The 20897-nt window shown below is 40.4% G+C and overlaps 1 protein-coding gene across 6 annotated transcripts in view; it reads left to right on the forward strand.

Moving 5' to 3' along the window:
* Nucleotides 1-20897, forward strand: part of ELMO1 (engulfment and cell motility 1) — a 290099-nt gene that overhangs the window by 96286 nt on the left and 172916 nt on the right. For all 6 annotated transcript variants that reach the window (XM_048950301.1, XM_048950300.1, XM_048950299.1 and 3 more), the window contains 6 exons: nucleotides 897-996; nucleotides 6119-6270; nucleotides 7130-7208; nucleotides 10101-10151; nucleotides 11845-11967; nucleotides 13225-13356. In XM_048950301.1, the coding sequence (XP_048806258.1) occupies nucleotides 897-996; nucleotides 6119-6270; nucleotides 7130-7208; nucleotides 10101-10151; nucleotides 11845-11967; nucleotides 13225-13356 (637 nt within the window). The remainder of the gene's footprint in view (nucleotides 1-896; nucleotides 997-6118; nucleotides 6271-7129; nucleotides 7209-10100; nucleotides 10152-11844; nucleotides 11968-13224; nucleotides 13357-20897) is intronic.

The raw sequence follows: 20897 nt of genomic DNA on the forward strand, positions 1-20897 counted from the left end.
ATTGCCTTCCTTAACTACAACTATTCTACTATAGACTCAGTTTTCCAACATACTGAGCATTGTAGTTCCAATCTTACAGGTTTTAATTTTGCCTTTTTATTAGGTGAGCTGCTGCGTTAAAGTCAGTGGGGCTATTCATGTTATTTAGCTTGATTGCATGCCTAAGCTTGTAAATGGCTTAATGACAGAGCACCTTGCAGGCATTTTGGCGTGCCCTTAAAGGTAACACACTGCTGCTTTTAGAGCCCCGTGCACTGCTTTTTCTGTTGACTAATTAGCTCATCAAATGGTTTCATTGAAATCTTTGTGGCTGCTGACCGTTGGGTACTGTGAGTATATATAGAAATGAAGGTGATCTATAAAACTTGATTTTAACAAGGGAAATTAGTGTGCAGCTCGTCAATTTTGAGCATGTTCTTTGTGATGAGTTTAAACCTGTGTGGAAATAGTTAATACAAAGATGCACTGAATCTCAAATTCACAGGTAACTATGCAGTGTAGTGGCTCACAAATTCTAAGCAATGTGAGCTGTGTTCCTGAATGAACAACTGGAAAAAAAAAAGCAAACATTCTCTCCTGTTAGCTGTAAAATTTGGAATTAGATAAAAGAAGTTCAGTTGGGCTATCTGATTTCCTTGAGCACTGCATGTGGTGTTTCCCTAGGACCTAGCTCTTCTCTCACTCAATTGCTTTCTTTCAGGTGATTATTCTTGATGTCCATGCAAAATTGCTTTGGAGACTATTTGTTGCATGGCCTCTCTTGCTCTTTTGCTGCCTCTTAGTCCATGTTTGGCTTCGTTTTCCTGCCTTTTTGAAAGCTTCCTGCTACTTTATTCCCTCGGTCATTGCCATGCTGCCTAACTGGTAACTGTAGTCACGACTCCTATCTCTTGCAGCTTTGGAGATATGTTGTCCTTTACACTGACTGCATTTGTTGAGCTGATGGATCATGGGATTGTATCGTGGGATACATTCTCTGTGGCATTCATTAAAAAGGTAAATTTGTAATCAATGCTATGTGTTTTGTACAAATTTGCTTCTACACTATTTTTGAGGTGAGTTGTGCTTTCTCTCCTTCAGGTGCATTGTGTAGGTGATTGCTTGGGCAAAAAGGTATATGAAAATGAGATTAACATCCTATTTAAATGTACAAATATTTGGAACTGCAGGATCTGCCCAAACTTCTAATGAATTCAGTGCAAGTGAAATTGGATGAACGCTGTGTTAGGCTTATTACATGGGCTGCTGCTTGCTCAGTTTGAGTGTGACCTCCTTGTGCAGATACCAGGCAGCTAAAGCAGAAAATAGTATTTAGATTTAATGTAAATTAAAGTGAGTCACAATATGTATCTTGAAATAAAAACAGCACTGAAATGTTTCCTTTGAGGATAGGGAAGGAAGAGAAATGAGTTAGTAATAATTGCAGTTTGTAAACTGAAATCTCCCGAGTTGATCAAGCTGAACTGCAGCTCCCTGAATCCTGCGACTAAGGTCTAAGGTTTTGAAAAAGATTTTTTTCCATGATCTGCAACATTTTTCTTCTTTTCTTGCACGTGGTACGTGCACAAGAGCAGCAGAAACAGCAAAGTACTCTTTAAATGCAGAAATGTAACGGCCTTTAGAAAGAAAGATTTTGTTATTGCTGATTTAACTGTTTTTACTTATTCTCATCCTAAATATTGGCAGATTGGAAGCAAATAAATTGGCTCTTCTGATTACAACAAAACCAAAAACTCTTTCCAAGTATTTTTTTTTAAAGCAGGTTGAAGTTGGAATGTATCTTACATTAAAGTGCATTGGTATGAGTCCAAATGATGTCAGAGTCAATTCACTGTAATGATGTCACCTGAGGGAAAGATATCTTTCCTTTTTAACAAAATGTGTCAGACTCTATGTTTAAATTTGATTGGAAAATTATTTCCACCTAAAGGAAGCCTAAATTTACATTTGTTGTCAGAAGTGAAAGAAATACACAGTTATGAATTATGTGTTTAAAAACCATTTGGATGTGGTGCTCAGGAACATGATTTAGTGGTGGGTTGTTACAGTTAGGGTAGTATGGTTTGTTGGGGATGGACTTGATGGTCTTGAAGGTCTTTTCCAATGTGAGCAATTCTATGAAAAGAGAACTAGATTTTTATGTTCAATTTTGGTCATTAAAATGCTAGGTGTTATTTATGAGAGAGATTAATATTATGTTTTGGACTTTGTTAATCTTGTAGGCTAGGTAGATTAATGATGATGATTTTAACATGGCAAAGAAGGTAGTACACCTGTGTTTTAACTGGCTTTGTGAGACTGAAAGTCCAGCCTAGAATGTGTTATGTGCTGGGGGAGCCTACGAACTCAAATAGGCCACTTGAGGTTGCTGATGGGCTAGCTCAAGTGGATGGCAGGATGGATAAGAGTTAATTTTCTGCTAGCTGAATCTCTGCAACCCTGCTTCAAGTGCTTCTGCCCTTTGAAGCTGTCTTTCTTGTCAAATGGAAGCCAAACTGGAATGGGAATGCATTAAGTTGAATAACTTTTTTTTTTTTTTTTTTTAATATCTTGAATAAATAATTTCCTAACTAGAAATGTAGAAGCTGGAGGAGATCTCTAGGGAACCTCTAAATGCTTCAAATAAGTAACTAGATGGTGTTGAAAGAAGTCCTTCTCCCATCCTGTGGGCATGTTAAGACTTCTATTGTAACTACTGCAAATAAGAATTGACACTTTCAAGTAGGGCTTTGTTCCTTATCTTCAGGGAAAATATAATTTGAGAAACTTTCTTACAACAGTATCTCTCAAGGCTCTTTTCTTCCTCATGACAATAAGCTCGTTTAGACTGGAACTCCACAGTACCCTAAAGGATTTGGTTGCCAAGCTCTTAAAATATGTCATAATAATTTGGTATCAAAATAAAATACAAAAATTTGGAACCCTTTTATTTTCTTTATCCTCTTGTAGAAATTAAGGCTAGTAGTGTTTGTTGAGGTGTTCTTAAGAATCTCTTAGAATTACTTGTGTAAGTGCTGTTTTGTAACTGTGTGAGGCAGTCTCAACCTTGATGAATTGCTTACTCTGCCTTCCAAAATGTGCTGTGCAGGAAAAGTGAGTGGCAGTGGGAAAAGTTATCTCTGTGTCTCACAGCTGCCATTTGTTCCTTCTGTAGTGAAGTACAACTGTAGTTCCTTACCTGAAAATGAGATCTGTGTTTGAAAACTTTACTATGCGTTAGGAGTTCACAGAAACAAAACTGCCTTGGATTTTCCTGTTATTTTCATTTACAGACATCAAAGTGGTCCAGGCATCTCTGAAAATCAAATCTGTTTCCTTCAGTTATTTTTGCCGTGGTGGATGTGGCGTTTGTTGTTCGCTTCTTTTTTTGTCTGTTTGGTTTGTTCGTTTGTGCTTTTGTCCTTAACTTTTAAATGACATATTTCTCTCACTTCAGGTGATGCTGAAACAGGAAGAGGGCTCGAAATATGTAGTTTAGCTCTCTCTAGCCTGCTCTTACTCCATGCATTTAGGTCCTGTTTCAGCAGAGCACTGAGCTTGAATACATCAGGGCATTCTAATGCTTAATTTCCCTTGAAACTGCACCGTCACTTCTATTATGTGGGGCTACATAAGGCTATGCAGATAGCAAGGTTACGATTTTATCCTTAGTGACACACATCCGTGTGCCAGGTTTTCATGTGAAAGTGTATAGCCATTAGGTTGCTTGTTCCTGGAGAAAAGGCTCTATTCTTGTGAGCATGCATCATTATTTATCATCAGAAGTTTTGACAAACGAGTGCAGGATTATATTTGGATGTTGAGAGCCCTCCTGGCACATGGTGCTCAGTAAGCAGAGTTCTCCAGAGAACAGCAATTGACACGAATTTGAACTCTTATTGATTCCTTTTTTTCCACACCCAGAACTTCAAATATAAGAATATAAATTCTTTTAAATGTTATTTTGTGCCCTCCGAAAATTGCATGCCTCGTTTATCATGGCAGACTTGCCTGGACATCTTTTCTAGACACATGTCATACATCAGCAAGGTGGTTTTGAGTGTACATAGCTTAGCATGGAAATTACCCAGCAGATGCTTTACATATATGTTCTGTGTGAGATGTCACAGCTCTCTGAGCACACAGGCCAGCTTCAGTAGTAGCTTGAGCTTATGTTTGTTGTAAAAAGACATTGTGGCCCAGGATCAGAAGAATACATGTGTCTGAAGCAGCCTTTCCTAGGCTGAGGTTTCAGCTATCTGTAATTAGATCAGTGCAGCAGGCCCCTGCTGGGAATATGTTATATAGCAGTGAAGCTTTCACACCAGCACTTGAACTGCTGAGGCAAAGAGGTGCTGCACAAAGAGTGATTCATGTCAGACTACTGTCACCCTCTTCAGAAGCCCTGACAACTCGGAACACATTCTGGGTACGCTGTATTCCTGCTACACGGTTGATCCATGTGTGCCTGGTGACTGAGACATCCAGAGTGCATTTCACTTGTGTGAGCAGTGCAGAGCTGATCTGTACATGCCCAGTGTACGTGCTGTGGGACTTGTGGACATCTGGCAGCTCTGACACGGTGCATCAGAAAACAACTAGATTAGCGTTAGCAGAGCTAAGGTAGTACGAGCTGAGATGCAGCTTGTCACCCTAAACAGCACACTGTACTAATGTAAATAATAATTGTGCTGAGGACTTGCAGGCAGCACATATTGAAAGCCCAGAGCAGAAATAGTCTCCTCTCCACCGATTCCCCATGCATGCATGGGTTGGTTTTTTATTTTTTTGTAAATCCAATTTCTGTTTCATGAACAGAGTTGCATTCTGCACAGCATGTTCTTGTTCATGTACGTGCAAAGCAAGTAGCAGAGCAATAAATACCAATGCTGTAGAACAGCAGAAGAAGAAATCCATCTCTCTCTTCACAGTCTCCAACCATAGTTATTTTTAAAAAGTGGGAAGGGGAGAAGGAAGGAGTTTGCTGCTTCAGCATTGCGCAGAACGTCACGAGGGCACAAGCATTGTTGTGATGTGTCAATACTGTGAATTTTACAGTTGCCTAGGCAGCTTTTCCAAGCATTTGGCATGCCTTTCTTTCTCCAAAAGGAAAATTATACAAGGGTCTAAGTGAGCTTCCAGTATCAAAACCGCATTGGTGTCCTGAAGTGTGACTACTTAAGAAGGGGATGGACTTGAGGTTTTCTGGAAAGAATGTGTTTGAATGAATGAAAGAAAGGCTGTAGTGACCCCATCTCAAGTCTATTACTTGGCTATGAAGAATAAATAACTCGTCACTGGACTTTTTTTTTCTGTTTGCCTGTACTTCCTTGGGTACTTTTTTGCTTGTCTCTGCTGATATTGGTACATCTGAAGAAAATCCAAGCAGTTCTCTGTTCCTTTGTCAGCAGAAGATGAGAGTCTTTCCTGGGAGAAGGCTGTGGAGCATGCAAAGGAACACATGCTGCCACATGGTTTCTACCAGTGTGCCATTCCTTCATAGCAGCTTTCAGTAAGAGTGACAGAAATGAATGCACAAACAGCAAGACTAGACTGTATTTAGAGTTACACAATCAATTGTGCCAATAAATGGTAATCAAGTCAGTTTTAATTTGTAATCTGGAGAGAGCTGTTGTTGATGAGAAGAAGAAAGAAAAATATAGCTTATTTTGCTGCAGATGCATTTTGCCAGAACATTAGATGTGAATTATTCTTTTGCAGCCATTGCTCTGAGCCTAGGAGCTTGTTTAGAGAGCACAGGCTGCACAGACACTGGAAAAAATGAGCAGAATTTTTGTTATCCTTTCCAAAGTTACCCTCAGAAAAAAACACAGCATCTATCGTTCTTTAATGCTGATTTATCTTATGCGTAACTTTAGTACAGAAGCATATATTTTGCGGGTATTAGATTGACATAAATCTGAGGTGATTCATGCCAGCTCAAAAACCTGGTGCTACTGTGTCCTCTGAAGGTTCCTGCAGTGCCTGGCTGACTGCTGTCAGGTATTAACAGATGCCTGGCATGTCGTCAAGGCTGCTTTTACTCTCTACACTTTTCTGAGACGACTCCACAGTTTGTTTCTTCCCTTTTCCTGGTTTTATGAGAGGACTCAAATTTTCTAAATGTCTTAATTTGTAGATAGCAAGCTATGTGAACAAATTTGCCTCAGACATCTCCATCTTACAACGGTCACTAGCGATCCTGGAATCGATGGTGCTCAATAGCCATGACCTGTACCAGAAGGTGGCACAGGAGATCACAATTGGGCAGCTAATCCCACATCTCCAGGGGTGAGTATATTCAAATGCCACTTGATATGCTGTTCTTTTTAAATTTTTATTCTTCCAGATGAGCACAGCATTTAGAAAAGGAGTGATATGAAGACTCCTGCATAAGTTCCACATCTGTGGCTGAATGGCAAATAGCCAGCTTTCTGGAGTAGCTTGATCACAGACTTCTAGTATTGTTATTTGTATTACTAATTAATTTTTTCTTGGTGCAAAGCTGCCTGTATGGTTAAGAAATGGGAAGGAAAAGGAGAGCACCTAGTATTGGTTGTGATTGAATGCTTAGCACCATCAGCATACAGATGGTATGGTTTTGCCAGTCAGCCTCTGGGAAACATGTAAGACAAAACCTGGGCAACTTCTATTGAAGGTACATTTAGAAAGAGAGAGGTCTTTTCTTTAACAATAATAATGCACTGCTGTTCAGTGGATGGAAACCACTTCCTTTAGCAGAGGGTAATGCGTTTTAAACTGGAATGCAAACCTCCTAGCTGGGACGTTTTTTCTACTCACCTGGAAAGCTTTTTAATATCAACAAGGTTTTCTTCAGAGCCATTTACAGTTTCTTCTTCCTAACTGTAGCTGGGGCATCTGAGCATCTGGCTGGAGCTTGTGGTCTGAGCTCCTGATTAATGGCACTTTGAGGTTGTTACTCATTTCACCTTTCTTGAACGCTGAGCATCATGTTTCTCTTACTAATAATAGAGAGAACCCGAATGACTAATTACTTAGCTTTTATATGAGTAAGTCGAAGTGCAAACAGTCCCTGATCTTCTACTGGTCGTAATGCAACTGGGAAATGAGTTTCTGTAGCTTGTGTGTTCGTGGTCATATCTCACGTTTATGATTTTCTCCCTTACAGGACAGACCAAGAAATCCAGACGTACACCATTGCAGTAATAAATGCACTTTTCCTTAAGGCCCCGGATGACAAGAGGCAGGTCAGTTGTTGGGGTTTATATCCATGTATTGTAGGAAACACACTATGTTCATACATGCAGATGTCCCAGTCACTACTGTCACTGGTGTAATAGCATTCATTGCAGTGGAGTTACCTCCATCTTGTACCAGTATTAGGGAGGGTTAAGAATTCTTCTGCAATTCTGTAGTTCCCTGTAACCTCACATGAACCATATTGACTGTGGCTGGCTGTAGTATTTATTGTACTGAACTCTTTGCCAGCACAGCTTGTAAACCCAGGCTATTTTTTTGGTAAGTCATTTTCCCCTCCAGATTTCTTAATAAGAAATGTGTTCCTTTTGATAAAGGGACTATCTTGGCACGTCAGCATTTCATGAATGTCAGCGCACTATTCTAAGTTAACTTTAGAGCCAGAGGTCAGAAGCTTCAAAAGGAAAGACTTCAGGATTGCTAGCTGATGCTAAATGATTGAATGTGATGTGTTATGAAATAGAGGAGTTTCACCCATGTTTATCAAGTAATTAGCTTGTGTCAAAACAGAGTTACTCATTTATTTATTTAGTGTTTCCATCACCAGGAACCATGATGATAATTCTTGTGGTGACCAAAACGAGGTCATTGAGAGCTGCTGATAAATCCTCATGAGGATTTGTCTTAGACTTATTTGCACTTTTCAACGCTGGAGAATGTTGAAACAAACACTAACACAAAATACAAATGGAAAATGGAAACTGTGGAATAAAATCTTCACTTGTGCAAAACCGTACTCCACAAGAGCATGTGAGAAATGTCTGCAGATTGCCAGAACTCAAACAAGTTCTGGACTAGTCCTGCCCCAAAGTCTGTTGGATGCAAGGAGACAGCCTCTCTGCTTCCATGCTAGGGGGACTGGTATGATGTGAGTGACTGCCTTGCAGTTAAGAAAAGGATTTAAATTCACACTGGTATCTGCCTTTTCTTTACTTTTTCTTTTCAACACTTCCACACCCATTTCTGTAATGCAAAAAGCCAAAGAGATTCAAAGTTTTTCTTTTGTAATGAGGATTGTCTCGTTGCCTTGCTTCCTCTGCCATTGTCAAGGACTCAATCACCTAGAAAAAATGTAGGTTACTTAAAAATGAGGAATGAGAATTTTGTATATTAGGAAAGAGATGTTGTGCAGTGAAATGATGCTGTGAATGTTTGAAGAGCTTTTTTTTCCCCCACTTGTCTGCATTTTCAGAGGGACACGTTGCTATGGGAAATGAGGTGGGAAATTTTGTCACATAATTTTTGTTCTCCTCTGTTACTACAGTACTTTTTTTTAGAAAAGACAGCTCATCAGCTGCTAATAGCCTTGAAGGTGTCTTGGAGACAAGGCTGGTTTTATTATAGTCATAGGTTTTGTGAATTCTTGTTGTTCTTGTCACAGTTTTTGGTTCAGTGGGCAAAAATGATATTCTAGTGGCAGGTTTTAACTTCCACATATACAAATCAAGTAACAGCTTGGTTGTCTCCAAAAAGCGAAATGAATTTTCAAAAACACATCTCATTATTTGCCTGTCCATCTTTTTGGTGGGTACAGCTACACATTAACAGCCAGTCTGTGCCCTGTAACATGAGTTGTATCATGTGCCTGGCACTCCCCCTGCAGTTCAGTCGGGCATTTCCATAGAGAATCGATGCATCTGCATCATTCATTCTTCAGCTGTTATGTGCAATTGAAAGCAGCTTTGCCAGAAAAGAAAAAAAAAGCTTAAAAACTATAAGCTGAGATTCTCTTGGTTTTGGTTCCTTCTTTCTTCTGTGTTATTCCTGTGTGAACAAAATTTTGATGTGATGCCAGCTGGACCGAATGATAGTGCATTCCAGGAATGTCCTTAAGCAAGTGTCAGCATTGACTTGCTGTGCTGTGTTATGTAGGACTGTGATACACTTGTAGGTCATTGATTAGAAGTACAAGGGTAAGGTCTGTTGTTAGCTGTTTAATTCACAGCAGCAAGCAGTGCCTAAATAGCAGAGTGCAGTATGTTACCCAAATTAACCAAATCCTTAAATTGTACATTTTTCAGATAGGAATTTAAAAATACATGCATGGTAACTTCTAAGTGTTAGATGCATTGATGTGTGAAATACATATGCTAATGTGTTCACATCCATGCATGCACATTTCTATATAAGTGGAAAACGTTAAAAACAGGATACGTGCCTGTTAGGCATGATTCAGGAGACCAGGCTTTCATTCTTTATTAGCATAAAATACTCTCTCCTATGCATTTTAGGGTAGTTTGCAGCATGGGCAGCCAAGGCCAGATGTCTAAGAGAGAAAGTCAAAACATCCTGGTTGATAGGGACTTGGCCATTACTTCTAGAAAGAAAAACTAATTGGAGACAAAACAGTGGACCAATGCCAGCACTGCTAGCAACATACAGGGGGGAAGTATTAGTTACTGTGAAAAAACAGCATTGAGCTGCAATCTAAAAATTAGACTTTGTGACTCCGAAACAGCCAAAATATTAATATAAATATGCATGTTTTTGGATGTCTGATTTTAAAGGCCTGACTGACAGATTGAAAGGTGTTCATGCTGTGTGGCTGAGGAATGGGAGTTGTGAGGGGGGAATTGTGCTTGAACAGGTGTGTGAAAAAGCACTGTTGAACCCACGGAAGTCTCCTCTGAGATCTTGTGTTGCTGTTACTGGATCACCAAAGTTTTCAGCTTGATATAGCTTTCACTCTGTCCCCTTTTTCACAGCAAAGTAATCTTGACTTTGTGGCACCAAAATAACTCTTACTGTTGTAGTTGATAAGCTGCTTCATTTTGCTTACAAGAAACACTGCAGAAACTTAAGACTTGAACCTTGTCAACTGGTGTGTTGCTATAGGAATAGCATTAAAATACCTGTTTCTATTTATTTTTTTTCTAAATCAGGAAATGGCAAACATTTTGGCACAAAAGCAGCTCCGCTCCATTATCCTAACTGTAAGTATATCATTTTCAACGTTACTTTTCACTAGCAGAGAGAAAAGCTGGATTGAGTTTTTATGTGCATAGGTTTTATCCTCACATACTTTAATTGCTCTTTGGCTTTTGATACATTTGGAAGCCTTTAATGTACAACATGAAGATCTTGTTATTGAGTGGGTTCAAAACTGATGATCTGAAATGGTGTTTTTCCAGCCCAATGAATTGTTATTTCTTGCTGACAATACAATGCAGAATAAAAAAAATAATAGTATCTGGGGGATTTTCTTCCCACTGAGAGTGTGAGCTTACGTGTGAAGTCTAGGCAATGTCTGAAGGATTTGTAGTAAATCCTTTGTTTTAAATTTTAGACCTGATGGAAACTATGCAAGCCGCACAGGGTTTTCCATTGTGCAAAATCACACCAAAAAAACCTGTGTTTTTTGGTTCTACAGGAGACTTTGTATCTTGATATCAAATTGCACACAATTTGTTGCCACTTGTACAAAGGAAGTAGATATCCAGCCCAGAATGAAGTTAATGGATGTAAATAAAAGACTTACTTCAACTATCTTGGGAAATCATAGGGATTTTGACATCAACCTTAGCGTAGATTAGTTCTTGAAGGGAATAAGGTAAAGTTCTTCTTAAAAAGAGTGAGTTCAGTATCTGTTGTGAGTTAGTGGGCAATAAGCAAAACCAAACAGTAACAAATAAACCTTTTCCCTTTCTCACTCACTGTCATTATTTTAGTGATACGTGCATAAGAAACAGCAGCAACGAAGTCATACACAAAAAAACAGGGAATTTGTTTCATAAGGCATGTTTTTGCATTGCTTGTGATCATAAGAAATTGGTAGAAGCATATGGATAATATTCTTAAGTGTTCATTTACTGTCATAAAATGCTACTTTAGTAGCTTTTGGCAGATAGTTTTGTTTTTCTCTGAGGCTTCAGTGAAATCTAGTTTCAGTTGTACTAATCTCCTGCATGACTTTCCTTATGTCTTCCCTGCTGTGTTTAGTAACTTGGGTCTGTTTCCCCTGTAGCTGTTTGGTTTTAGACACAACAGGGATTTTTAAATGATCCACCAGTTGGTAACTGCTTTGTGAATGGGGTAATTCTGTGTTGTGTGTATAAGCTATTGTATGCTAATGCATTTCTAAGCCATCTTCCTCACGTAGATCACAGATGTCTGGTGGTGGTGGCATTTCCATATGATGCTAGCTCTGACAGCAGCAGTAGCACTCACTGTTGTATCACTATATCTGCACATTGTGTTGGCATCTTGAGTGCTCTTCTGCTCAGGGAGCAACTCTCATAAATGTTTTTGAATATGCTCACTCTTTTTAATGCAGATCTCTAACGCTCTTGGTAGGGAGTAAATTTTTCTACAGAGTGGCTCCCTACTATTTTTCTTGTTTATTTTTGTTTGTTTTGTTTTGTTTTCACCACTTGTCACTGGCTCAGGGTGGTGGCTAAAAGGAGGAAGCATCAATGCATTGTTAAAGTTCCATTCCTTAACATTTCTTATGAAGCCTGTATTTCATCTGAATACTTAAACTGGCAGCATTAGCCTTGGTTTAATTTTTTTTCTGGAATATGCACACGCCATTACCTATCAACACATACTGAAACGAAAACACCTGAGTCCAACTCATGTGATTTTCTGATACAGTGGCATTCACTGCAGTCTATCTTTCTTTTATAGCATGTTATCAGGGCACAGAGGGCCATCAATAATGAAATGGCGCATCAACTTTACGTTCTCCAAGTACTTACATTTAACCTTCTGGAAGACAGAATGATGACAAAAATGGATCCACAGGATCAGGTAATTATCTGATATGATCTTTCAGAACAGGAAGAAGTTAACTACTCATTGCTGTGTCTAAATCTCTTTATGGAGGAAAAGACACTGCCAGAAATGCTTGCATAACCTCTTTCACGATACGATGTTCAGTTGCGTTTTTGTATGTCAAAAGATGAACTGACTATTTTATTACATGTACAAAAGTACAGCAAAATGGTCAGGCCTTTCTCTTTAGTATGTTGTTTCATGAACTGAATTTGCTCTCATCCTGATTTAAAACTCTGAAGTGAAACTTTCAATTTTTATCCTTGTCAGAACCAACGGAGATGCATAGTCCTTAAAAGTATTCCAGTAGGGCAAAAATGGATACTTAACGTTCTACAACTAAACTCAACTGGCGTTACAAGCAAACTCATTTCTGTTGCTGTGAGCCTGTGCAGTAGTTGTTCATTGTTCATTGTGTCCACACACCAGCCCTAATGCTATTCAGTGTGCAAAAAGAGACTTCCCAAAGAGGTTCAAATGCTGGTATAGAATCAGTGAGAAATAGAGAAGATGAGTTTTGTTGATTTTTCCTTTTTAAGGCCATGTACAAAGGGGAAGCTGATTTCATTTTTAAGAGGGAATTGTGTCAAGACTTACTGATGATATGAAGAAAAGGAGATGAGAGGGAAAGATGATCATAAACATAAATGTGTTATTTTGCTCTTCCTGTTTCTTTAGTTTGAGATAGGAAAATATGACTCTTAGAAGAACGTAAATGTAGTTACGTAGTGCATATCTCAGTAGAGGGATTGAGATAACTACCATCAATACAAATAATGCTAAGTCTAGAAGCATTTCCAGTTACATGTAACTGCAGCGAGTCCTTTCTTGCCCATTTCCTTGCGAACAGAAATGGGCAGTCACCAAAAAGGTCACAGAGTGTTAAGCTGTTTCAGTGTAAGTCAGCAAAGTAAAGCCCAAGTATCAGCTTAATTTGAAATGGTGGTGATCTCTTGGCTTTTGTAGTTTCGTGGCTGTGGTTAAAATGAAATGCATAGTTAGCGACCTTGTTAACATGAGTCCAACTTCCAGAAATCAACATTTAAGTATCTCTGCATGTGAACCCTACAAAAGTGAGACCTTCAGAAAATAAGAACCACAAAGTGATTCCTGTTGACAGCCTTTGAGAAGCAAGTAAAAAATTCAGATTAAGGTTGAAACAGTCTTTGTGGAACTGATTATTAAAATGAGAGTTATTTTTAACAATTGTTTTTAACATTTGTTTTGACTCAGGCTCAACGGGATATCATATTTGAACTACGAAGAATTGCATTTGATGCAGAATTGGAACCTAACAACAGTAGTGGCAGTATTGAGAAACGCAAATCTATGTATACTCGAGACTATAAAAAACTTGGATTTATTGTGAGTATTTTAACCCTGAGTGATCATACACTGGAAATGGCTGAATGAAAATGGCTGAATGCATCTGTTGCAGTACATTCTCTAATCAGTCAAATCTCTTGCTTGATCTTCTGGCTGTTGCCAACAGGAGAATAGCATAATTTCTTTGTCTATTTGCAAATCTTTTTAACCCCAAATGATTGCTTAGCAGACACTAGAGTTAAATGGAAGAAATAACCATCTGAGTTTGAAGCACAGTTTTGTACATCATACCATAATTTAACTTAATGGAATCTTTGAACAAGCATTGTCTAATGGATCTGTGGCAGACCTGTTATTGTGCTCTTACTAACAGAGTATAGTGATGAGCACAGTAAATCAAAGATAGCTCTCTTTTATGGTATTTACTTGTAGGACCTTGTGTTTTGTTTGCTTGAACTTGTTTCATCTGACGGTAGGGTTATGGTTAGCATGTGATTTTCTTTCTCCTTAGATAAAATTGTATGCTTCACATCTTGCATGATTCATTACTTTGCTGTTGGCACGACAAATGTACACTGAATATAGTACGGTAGCCACAGATACAGATGGGGTGGTTTTAAGCACTGGTACAAGCTCACTGTGCAGTTTATGTGCTTTGCTCAGTTCTGTGCCTGGGGCTCAGTATTATCCGGTTTCCTTGTGGTTTTGGGAGGAGATTTTCTGGGTTCTTGTAGTTGTTTTCATCACTTATGAGTGAGGAAGCAATTCTACTGTATTGGTGCTAATGCATCTGTAAGGAGTCTGAAGTAAGTAGAGCGAAGGGAAAGAACTTGGCGTTTTAGAGTTGTAAGTATGGTTGTAAAGTCAGTGATACGAGGAAGCTTTTGAATCTCAGTGTGGGTTTTTTTGTTGTCCTTGTCAGTCAGTCTGTTCTCACCTCCTGTGTTACAGAAGATCATTGCTATCTCAGCTTCTAAACAATTCGTGTATGAGATGAACAGAGGACTTTGGGCCTTCGAAGCCTGAAGAAAAATGCAGGCCCTGGTTTATAGATGTATGAGCTGGATGTAGACTTTCTGCTTGTGATGAACAAGAACAAAATGGGGCCACACAGACCTTATAGGTGATGGAAAAATAACTGGCAAAGAAGGAAATGGTGACAAACCTAGATTAGGGATGGGACAAGGAGGAATGATGAGGTGTAGTAACTTCATGGTGGAGCTGTTCAAACAGGCATTGTCTTGCTCCAGTTTATAGGAGGGAGATGAGGTTCTTTTAATATCTGTATACCCGGCGTGAGATTAAGAAACAACGTTCATATGTTTATATGTTAGTCCAAACAGTTTATTACAAAACCTAATCAGGGAGACGGGGAAGGGAAAGAGGGCGATAGAAAAGACAGGAAAGATGCAAGAATCGCGTGAAGCAGGGAGAGTCACCAGCACGATCCAGCAGCGATCCGTCGCACAGCGTTTGAAGGTCCGAGGCAGACGCAGTGGGGGCAGGGAGCAGCGGCGTGGCGGCCATGGGCAGCGAGCAGGCAGTGGAGGCAGTCGTGCAGTCAAGCCTTGAAGAAGCAGCAGCGCTCAGGCAGCAGGCCAGGAGAGTTCAACAGCATGCAGGTGTCACCTCACGAGGAATCTAACAGTCAGGAATCCTCATGATGTTCTTCATGAGGAATCTGTTGCCAGAAACCTATCCTCATGGTTTTCGGTTCCTCTTTTATCCTCCTTGTTCTCCTGCCTATGTGACAAGGACGGCCTCGAGCAAGAGTCACTGAGTACCCCCTGAGATGGCCATCATCCTGAGATAAAGCCACACAAAGGAGCTCTTCACAGCCATTTAGCTGCAGCTCATCTCTCTCTCCTTGCCCCTGGCCTTGTCCATCTTGTCCCCCACACGAAGGATTTCACAGCCCTTGCCCAGGACTTGTTCATCTGTGTCCCCAGCAAGCTTTGAGACAATGATGTAAAAGAATCATCTCTTACAGGCATATAGAAAAATAGAAATGTTTCAAATTTAAAACAAGCATTCTCTAATTGTGGCTGACCACTTTTGGATATCTGCTGTGCGCTCAAGTTTTATCAGAGGACGAAGATGCACAGCTCCCACTGTCACTGGAATCTCTTTAGCGTCTTGCACTTCTGAAAGCCTTATCTTCTTGCCTTGTTGAAGTTGGAGCTGAAAAACTACGTAATAAAGCATCTGATACAAGCTGCACCAAGACTAGCACGCAGATTTTCTGAATTCTATTCCTGTTTCCCTGCTCTTTAAAAAGACTAAATATCAACAGGATTGCAGGCTAGCACTTGTCCTTCCAGTGCTTTTGTTTGTCCCACAAGATATCTGTTGATTCTGCAGAGCTGAAGTCATCATTAACAACAGTGCATTAGAACTGATAGCATTTTGAAGGAGACACTTGCTGTGAACCAAAATGTCTTACTGCCTTGTCTGAGTTTGCAGCAACTCTTGCTGTGTCTGTGCAGCAGGGATATCTTCATTATTCTCATTTGGGCTGTTCTTTAGCCCTACAGAGATCAACTGTATTCAAGGGTTACAGCAGCAATGTATGCTATGTAACTCTGATAGCCATCCAACTGGGAATGGGGATCAAACTCTATGAGAGAATGGGAGCTGAAATCCAAGCAGTTAAGAAAACGTGGAAGGATAAAAAAAGGGAAAGCATAACCTGAGAAAAGAAATATGGGAAAGTGAGCTTTTCAGAGCACCATGACAAGGATCTCAAGGGGGGGGAGGCACTAACAGAATGATGAAGTAATGCACAAATAAAGAACCTTAAGTGTAAATTGTGGGGGTAGTTATTCTGCTCTTGTACAGAATTTTTACTTTGAGCAGAGAGTACAGGGACACTAAATATATAACATTTCCCGTAGCTGAAAAGGAATTGAACTTTCACAGACTAGGGAAGAAGGGCCTGTTGTGGAGCTCAGGCTATGAATCTGACAGCATCACACAGTTTGTCTGACTAGTCTTTAGTTAGCCTGGCTTCCTTCCCTTTCTCCTGTTAACTCCATTGCTAAAGTGTCTTTTGAAAAATGTAGGTAGGATACATTAGCAAACAAAGCTGTTCTGTGAATACCAGGAATTTTCTCTCCTCCTTGTTTTAGCCGTTTAACCTAAGAAGAAAATCAATGAATTGATTGGCTGCCTTTGAATGCTGTCTTCATTTGTTCCACTGGTAGCAGTGGTCAGAATAATTTCTTGAATTGATTAAACGTTCTTCCTGAGGGAGAGAGCAAAACCATGGTCTAGCCATCCAGCTGTTCTTGGACTGCTTGTTCTCTTTCTGCATGGGAAATGCAGGAATTCTATTTAGTTTTCTCAGCCACATCAAAAAGTTTTGCCACATTGCAAATGTATTGTCAAGAAAAGAGAAAGTCCAGATTTAGTTTCAAAAGTTCTCAATACCGTTCGTAAAACTGCATTGTTAGAAACCTATGTTCATTTAAAGAAACCACAGGGCCATTCCAGATGGTTGTGATGACCTATGAGAAGTTTATTATGGGCAGAGATTTTCAAATGAGACGTTCTTGAGGAGATCAACTAAAACACCAACAAATACAACAGAAGATGACTCGATTAGGAGATGGAAACTTCTCTCACCCTATGAAACTATTTTTCTGAGACAAGAACAAATTAAATAGCCTGAATAGCATTTAATTTTGTTTGGTTTTCTTTCCAGTCTTAAAATCTCTTTTGTCGGGGGAATCCCAATCAGTATTTACGTATGGCAGTTCTTGTATTAAAAGCAGAGATTTGTAGACTTACAATAATAGCGTAATCTTATGCTAGAGATATCTGAAAGATGTCTCAGAAAGAAGTTGTAGTGAATGCTTTTAAATTTAGAGGCAGGTCTGACCAAATTCAAAGCAGTGAAGAAAAAAAACCTGTTCAAGTATTTTTTTTTTCCAAGTTTGCATTGTGTAGAGCTTTTGTTTTGTTCTGTTTTTGTTTGTTTGTTCAGACTTTTGTAACATATGTGTTGTTTTCATGCGTGCAGAAAGTGAAGATGGCAAATGATTTCTTAATTGTGCCATGTGCTGTGCTGGAATTTATCGGTGTAGAAAAATATAATGAGTACATTATTACAGGAGATAGGAAGCCAGTCTGACAAAGAGATGATAATTAAAGGGGAAGTTTAGAATGGTCTGAAGTTCTTGTAAAGATGGGCACGAGCTTAACGTACAAAAAATTAATGATGGTGACATAAGAGTGAACATATGCTGACGAATTCACCTGATGAAGCAAATGAGGGAGACATCAACAAAAGAATTGCCTGTGATGCACAAATGAAGTGACCTTTTCAATCAGAGCATTAGAAATTGTAGAAGTTTTTTATTCAGTGGTACAAAGTGCAAAGGTGTTAATTGAGGACTAGGGCCAGTAATTCCTTTGGCGATCTGGTGGAAAAGGCAAAGATGAGACATTGTGCACAATAGCTACTAAAAAAAAGTCAAATGTTAGTCTAGAATATATCTGAAGTGTAATTTAAAAGCAGACGAACTCTTAAGGCCATTTAATATGTTCTAGAGAATTCATCCAAAAGACAATATTATTTTAATTATCCATGTAGTGGCTTGTGTGCAGATTGAATTTAGGGTGAGTGCAGAGGGCAGGTGAGACTTGTGACATGATTAGAGACATGTCTTACAAGAAGTGATTTAAAAAGACTGGCTTGTTAAGCCTACCAGGCTGATGGCTCTGCAACTATTATCACATTCATAATTACTGAGAGAAAAGAAGTCATAGGTAAACTAAAAGCAGAGATGGGCAAACAATCCATGAGTTTGCTTTTTTTGATTGGATTGATAGGGACAAATTTCATTACTATTCTAAAGATGGAGGTTGGTCCTTTATGAAAAAAATTATATGTTATGATTGATAGTGGTGGATTCAAGAAACAGAAGATATTCTCAGCTAAAAAAATACTGTTTTTCAACATAGTCACTACCATTAGCTATGCTTTTTTGCTAGTGATGAACAAGAGCCTGCATGCTGTGCTCATAAACATCTGAGGCCAGCAGGGACAGGGAGGTGATTGTTCCTCTCTGCTCTGCCCTTGTGAGACCCCATCTGCAGTGCTGGTCCAGGTCTGGGGTCCCCATGCAAGAAAGGCAGGGAAATGTTGGAAAGGGTCCAGAGGAGGCCACAAAGATGATCAGAGGACTGGAGCACCTCCCCTGAAAAAACAGGCTGAGGGAGCTGGGCTTGTTCAGCCTGGAGAAGACTGTGGGGTGACCTCATTGCAGCCTTCTAGAACCTAAAGGGAGCCTACAAACAGGAGGGAAGTCAACTGAAAGAGTAGTTAATAGCAGGACAAGAGGAAATGGTTTTAATTGAAGGAGGGAAAATTTAGGTTGGATGTCAGGAGGAAGTTCTTTACTATGAGAGTGGTGAGGTGCTGGAACAGGCTGCCCCGAGAAGCTGTGGATGCCCCATCCCTGGAGGTGTTCAAGGCCAGGTTGGATGGGCCCTGGCCTGGCCTAATATTAGATACAGAGGTTGGTGGCTCCCTACCAGTGGCAGGGGGGCTGGAGATTCATGAGGTCCCTTCTAACCCAAGCCATTCTGTGATTCTCTGATCTGCACCGGTGGGGTGATGCACTGACACTGAAACACACTACACACTGTCTTATTGTGCTCATGTCCACTGTTTGGTCCATAAATGTTCATCAAGCATCCTTGATTGTCAGTGGGTGCTTTCTCCATGGAGAAATTCAGAGACTCACCTTTGCTTCATATGCGCTCCATGTCAGATGCCACTTTGTCAGTCTGCCCCTCTGCTGCTATCTGTAACACAGCAACAGACGGGATACTGGTGGGTAGGTTCAACCTCTACTGCTGTAGCACCAACATCTGCCTCTGACATTGTGAGCCAACGTAATAAAATAGGAGGCATTACTTTTATGGTTAATGCATATAAGCAAAAACACTTCTTTTAATTGTAAATATTTTTTCTTAAAAAAAGAGGGCAACAAAAACGTGAAATCAATGGGATGCATGACCTTGTTTTTGTGACACTACTGCGTCACCCTGGTTTGATAGGAGTGGCTGCTGTTCTCAGTGGACTTTCAAGGTGTTCATCAGAGATTTTTGGAGAAATTTTACTCTTCCTGTACTTCATTGCTGAAAACAGTTGTTCACAAATGTGCATGGTATCAAACAGTGGTGACATGAACAAAATGTGACTGTGAATGGAGGGGTATTTCTCTCTGGTCAGATGAGGCTTATGAAGGTCTGGAAGAGAGACAGGATCAGATATTTGAGGTGAAAAAGATTTTTTTTTTTTTTTGCAATGTTGAAATATATTCTCAAATTCCTGTATCAAAACACATAGAAGGCTGCATGTTTTTCACTGTTCGCAGGACTGTGTTTAACCAGTGTATCTAACTGCACACCATTATTTCCCACTGAGTCAGCACTGCCCTGTGTCCTCCTTGTTTCCTGACGTCAGTCCAGGAACTGCTGACTGTTCTATGTTGTGTGGTTGTTGTGAGTGATGGGTGAGTGCCTGCTCAGCAGAACAGAGCCACTGACATGATGGAAGTTGGGACTGTAGCATAGACTGGGACAGGTGCTGCTAGTGAGACATGGCCATAGTAAATGTTTCTAGCTACCACCTAGGGAGAAGCTGTCATGAATTTCGAGAGGAAGTGAAATGCTGTGAGTTTTCTGATTCTGAAAGGGGCTCTTTTTTCTGTGTTCTTGATGAGGCATATGTGAAAGATCCCCGCCACGTGGCAGAGGGTGCTGAGGCAGGGCAAGGGGCAGCCCCAGCAGTGTGTGCAGTGCGGTGCTGTTCCTCGGGCTGGCAATGAGGGCAGCGTGTCCTGCTGCGGGGTACGTTCTGTGTGCGGGAGGCAAGGAGGGGACATGGGAACCTACGTGCAGACTATAAGGTTCCTAAAGCACAGACACAATCAGTGCTTTTCTTTTTTAAAAAAGAAAAACTGTTTATTTTTATGTTTTTTACTTCTTTCTCATTTTGAACTGTTAATTGTTGATGGTCCAGTCTTTCTTTTCAAGTCCAAACAAAGCCTCTGGACTGGATCTTCCTGCTGAAGTTCAGCACTTCTTCCTGTCTGAACCGAAGTCTGCTTCAACATAGGAGCAGCTGTGTCTGTGATTTCTTTTTATCCCTCCTCTGTCCCTGGGCAGGAATGAGGGAGTGGGACGTGAAGGATGGGCTCATGGGATCTTTGGCAGTGGTGGGAAGGATTACCAGAAAATAGTCTCCACGTGAGCCTGTGGGATGGCTCTGAGTGGGGGCTCTCCCTCCCAGCTAGCAGTAAACTTATGGGATCCTTGTGCCCCTGTGATGTTTGAGGCCCTCGGCAGTTGAGGTCCCTCTGTCAGACTCGTCCCGCTGCCCCGGCACAGCAGCTCCGAGGATGGCAGTCCCTGCCCTGCCCTCTTGCTCAGAAGAGATGAGAGGACTTGGGAAGGGACGAGGGAGGGGGTCGGGAAGGAAGGGCTCGTCGGAGCCTTGGCTGTGAACAGAAGAAGGACCAGGCAATGGAGGCTCCCCGTGAGCCCGCAGGATGGCCGTGAGCTGGGGC

The sequence above is a fragment of the Lagopus muta genome, chromosome 7, assembly GCF_023343835.1.
Source record: "Lagopus muta isolate bLagMut1 chromosome 7, bLagMut1 primary, whole genome shotgun sequence".
NCBI classification, from domain to species: domain Eukaryota; kingdom Metazoa; phylum Chordata; class Aves; order Galliformes; family Phasianidae; genus Lagopus; species Lagopus muta.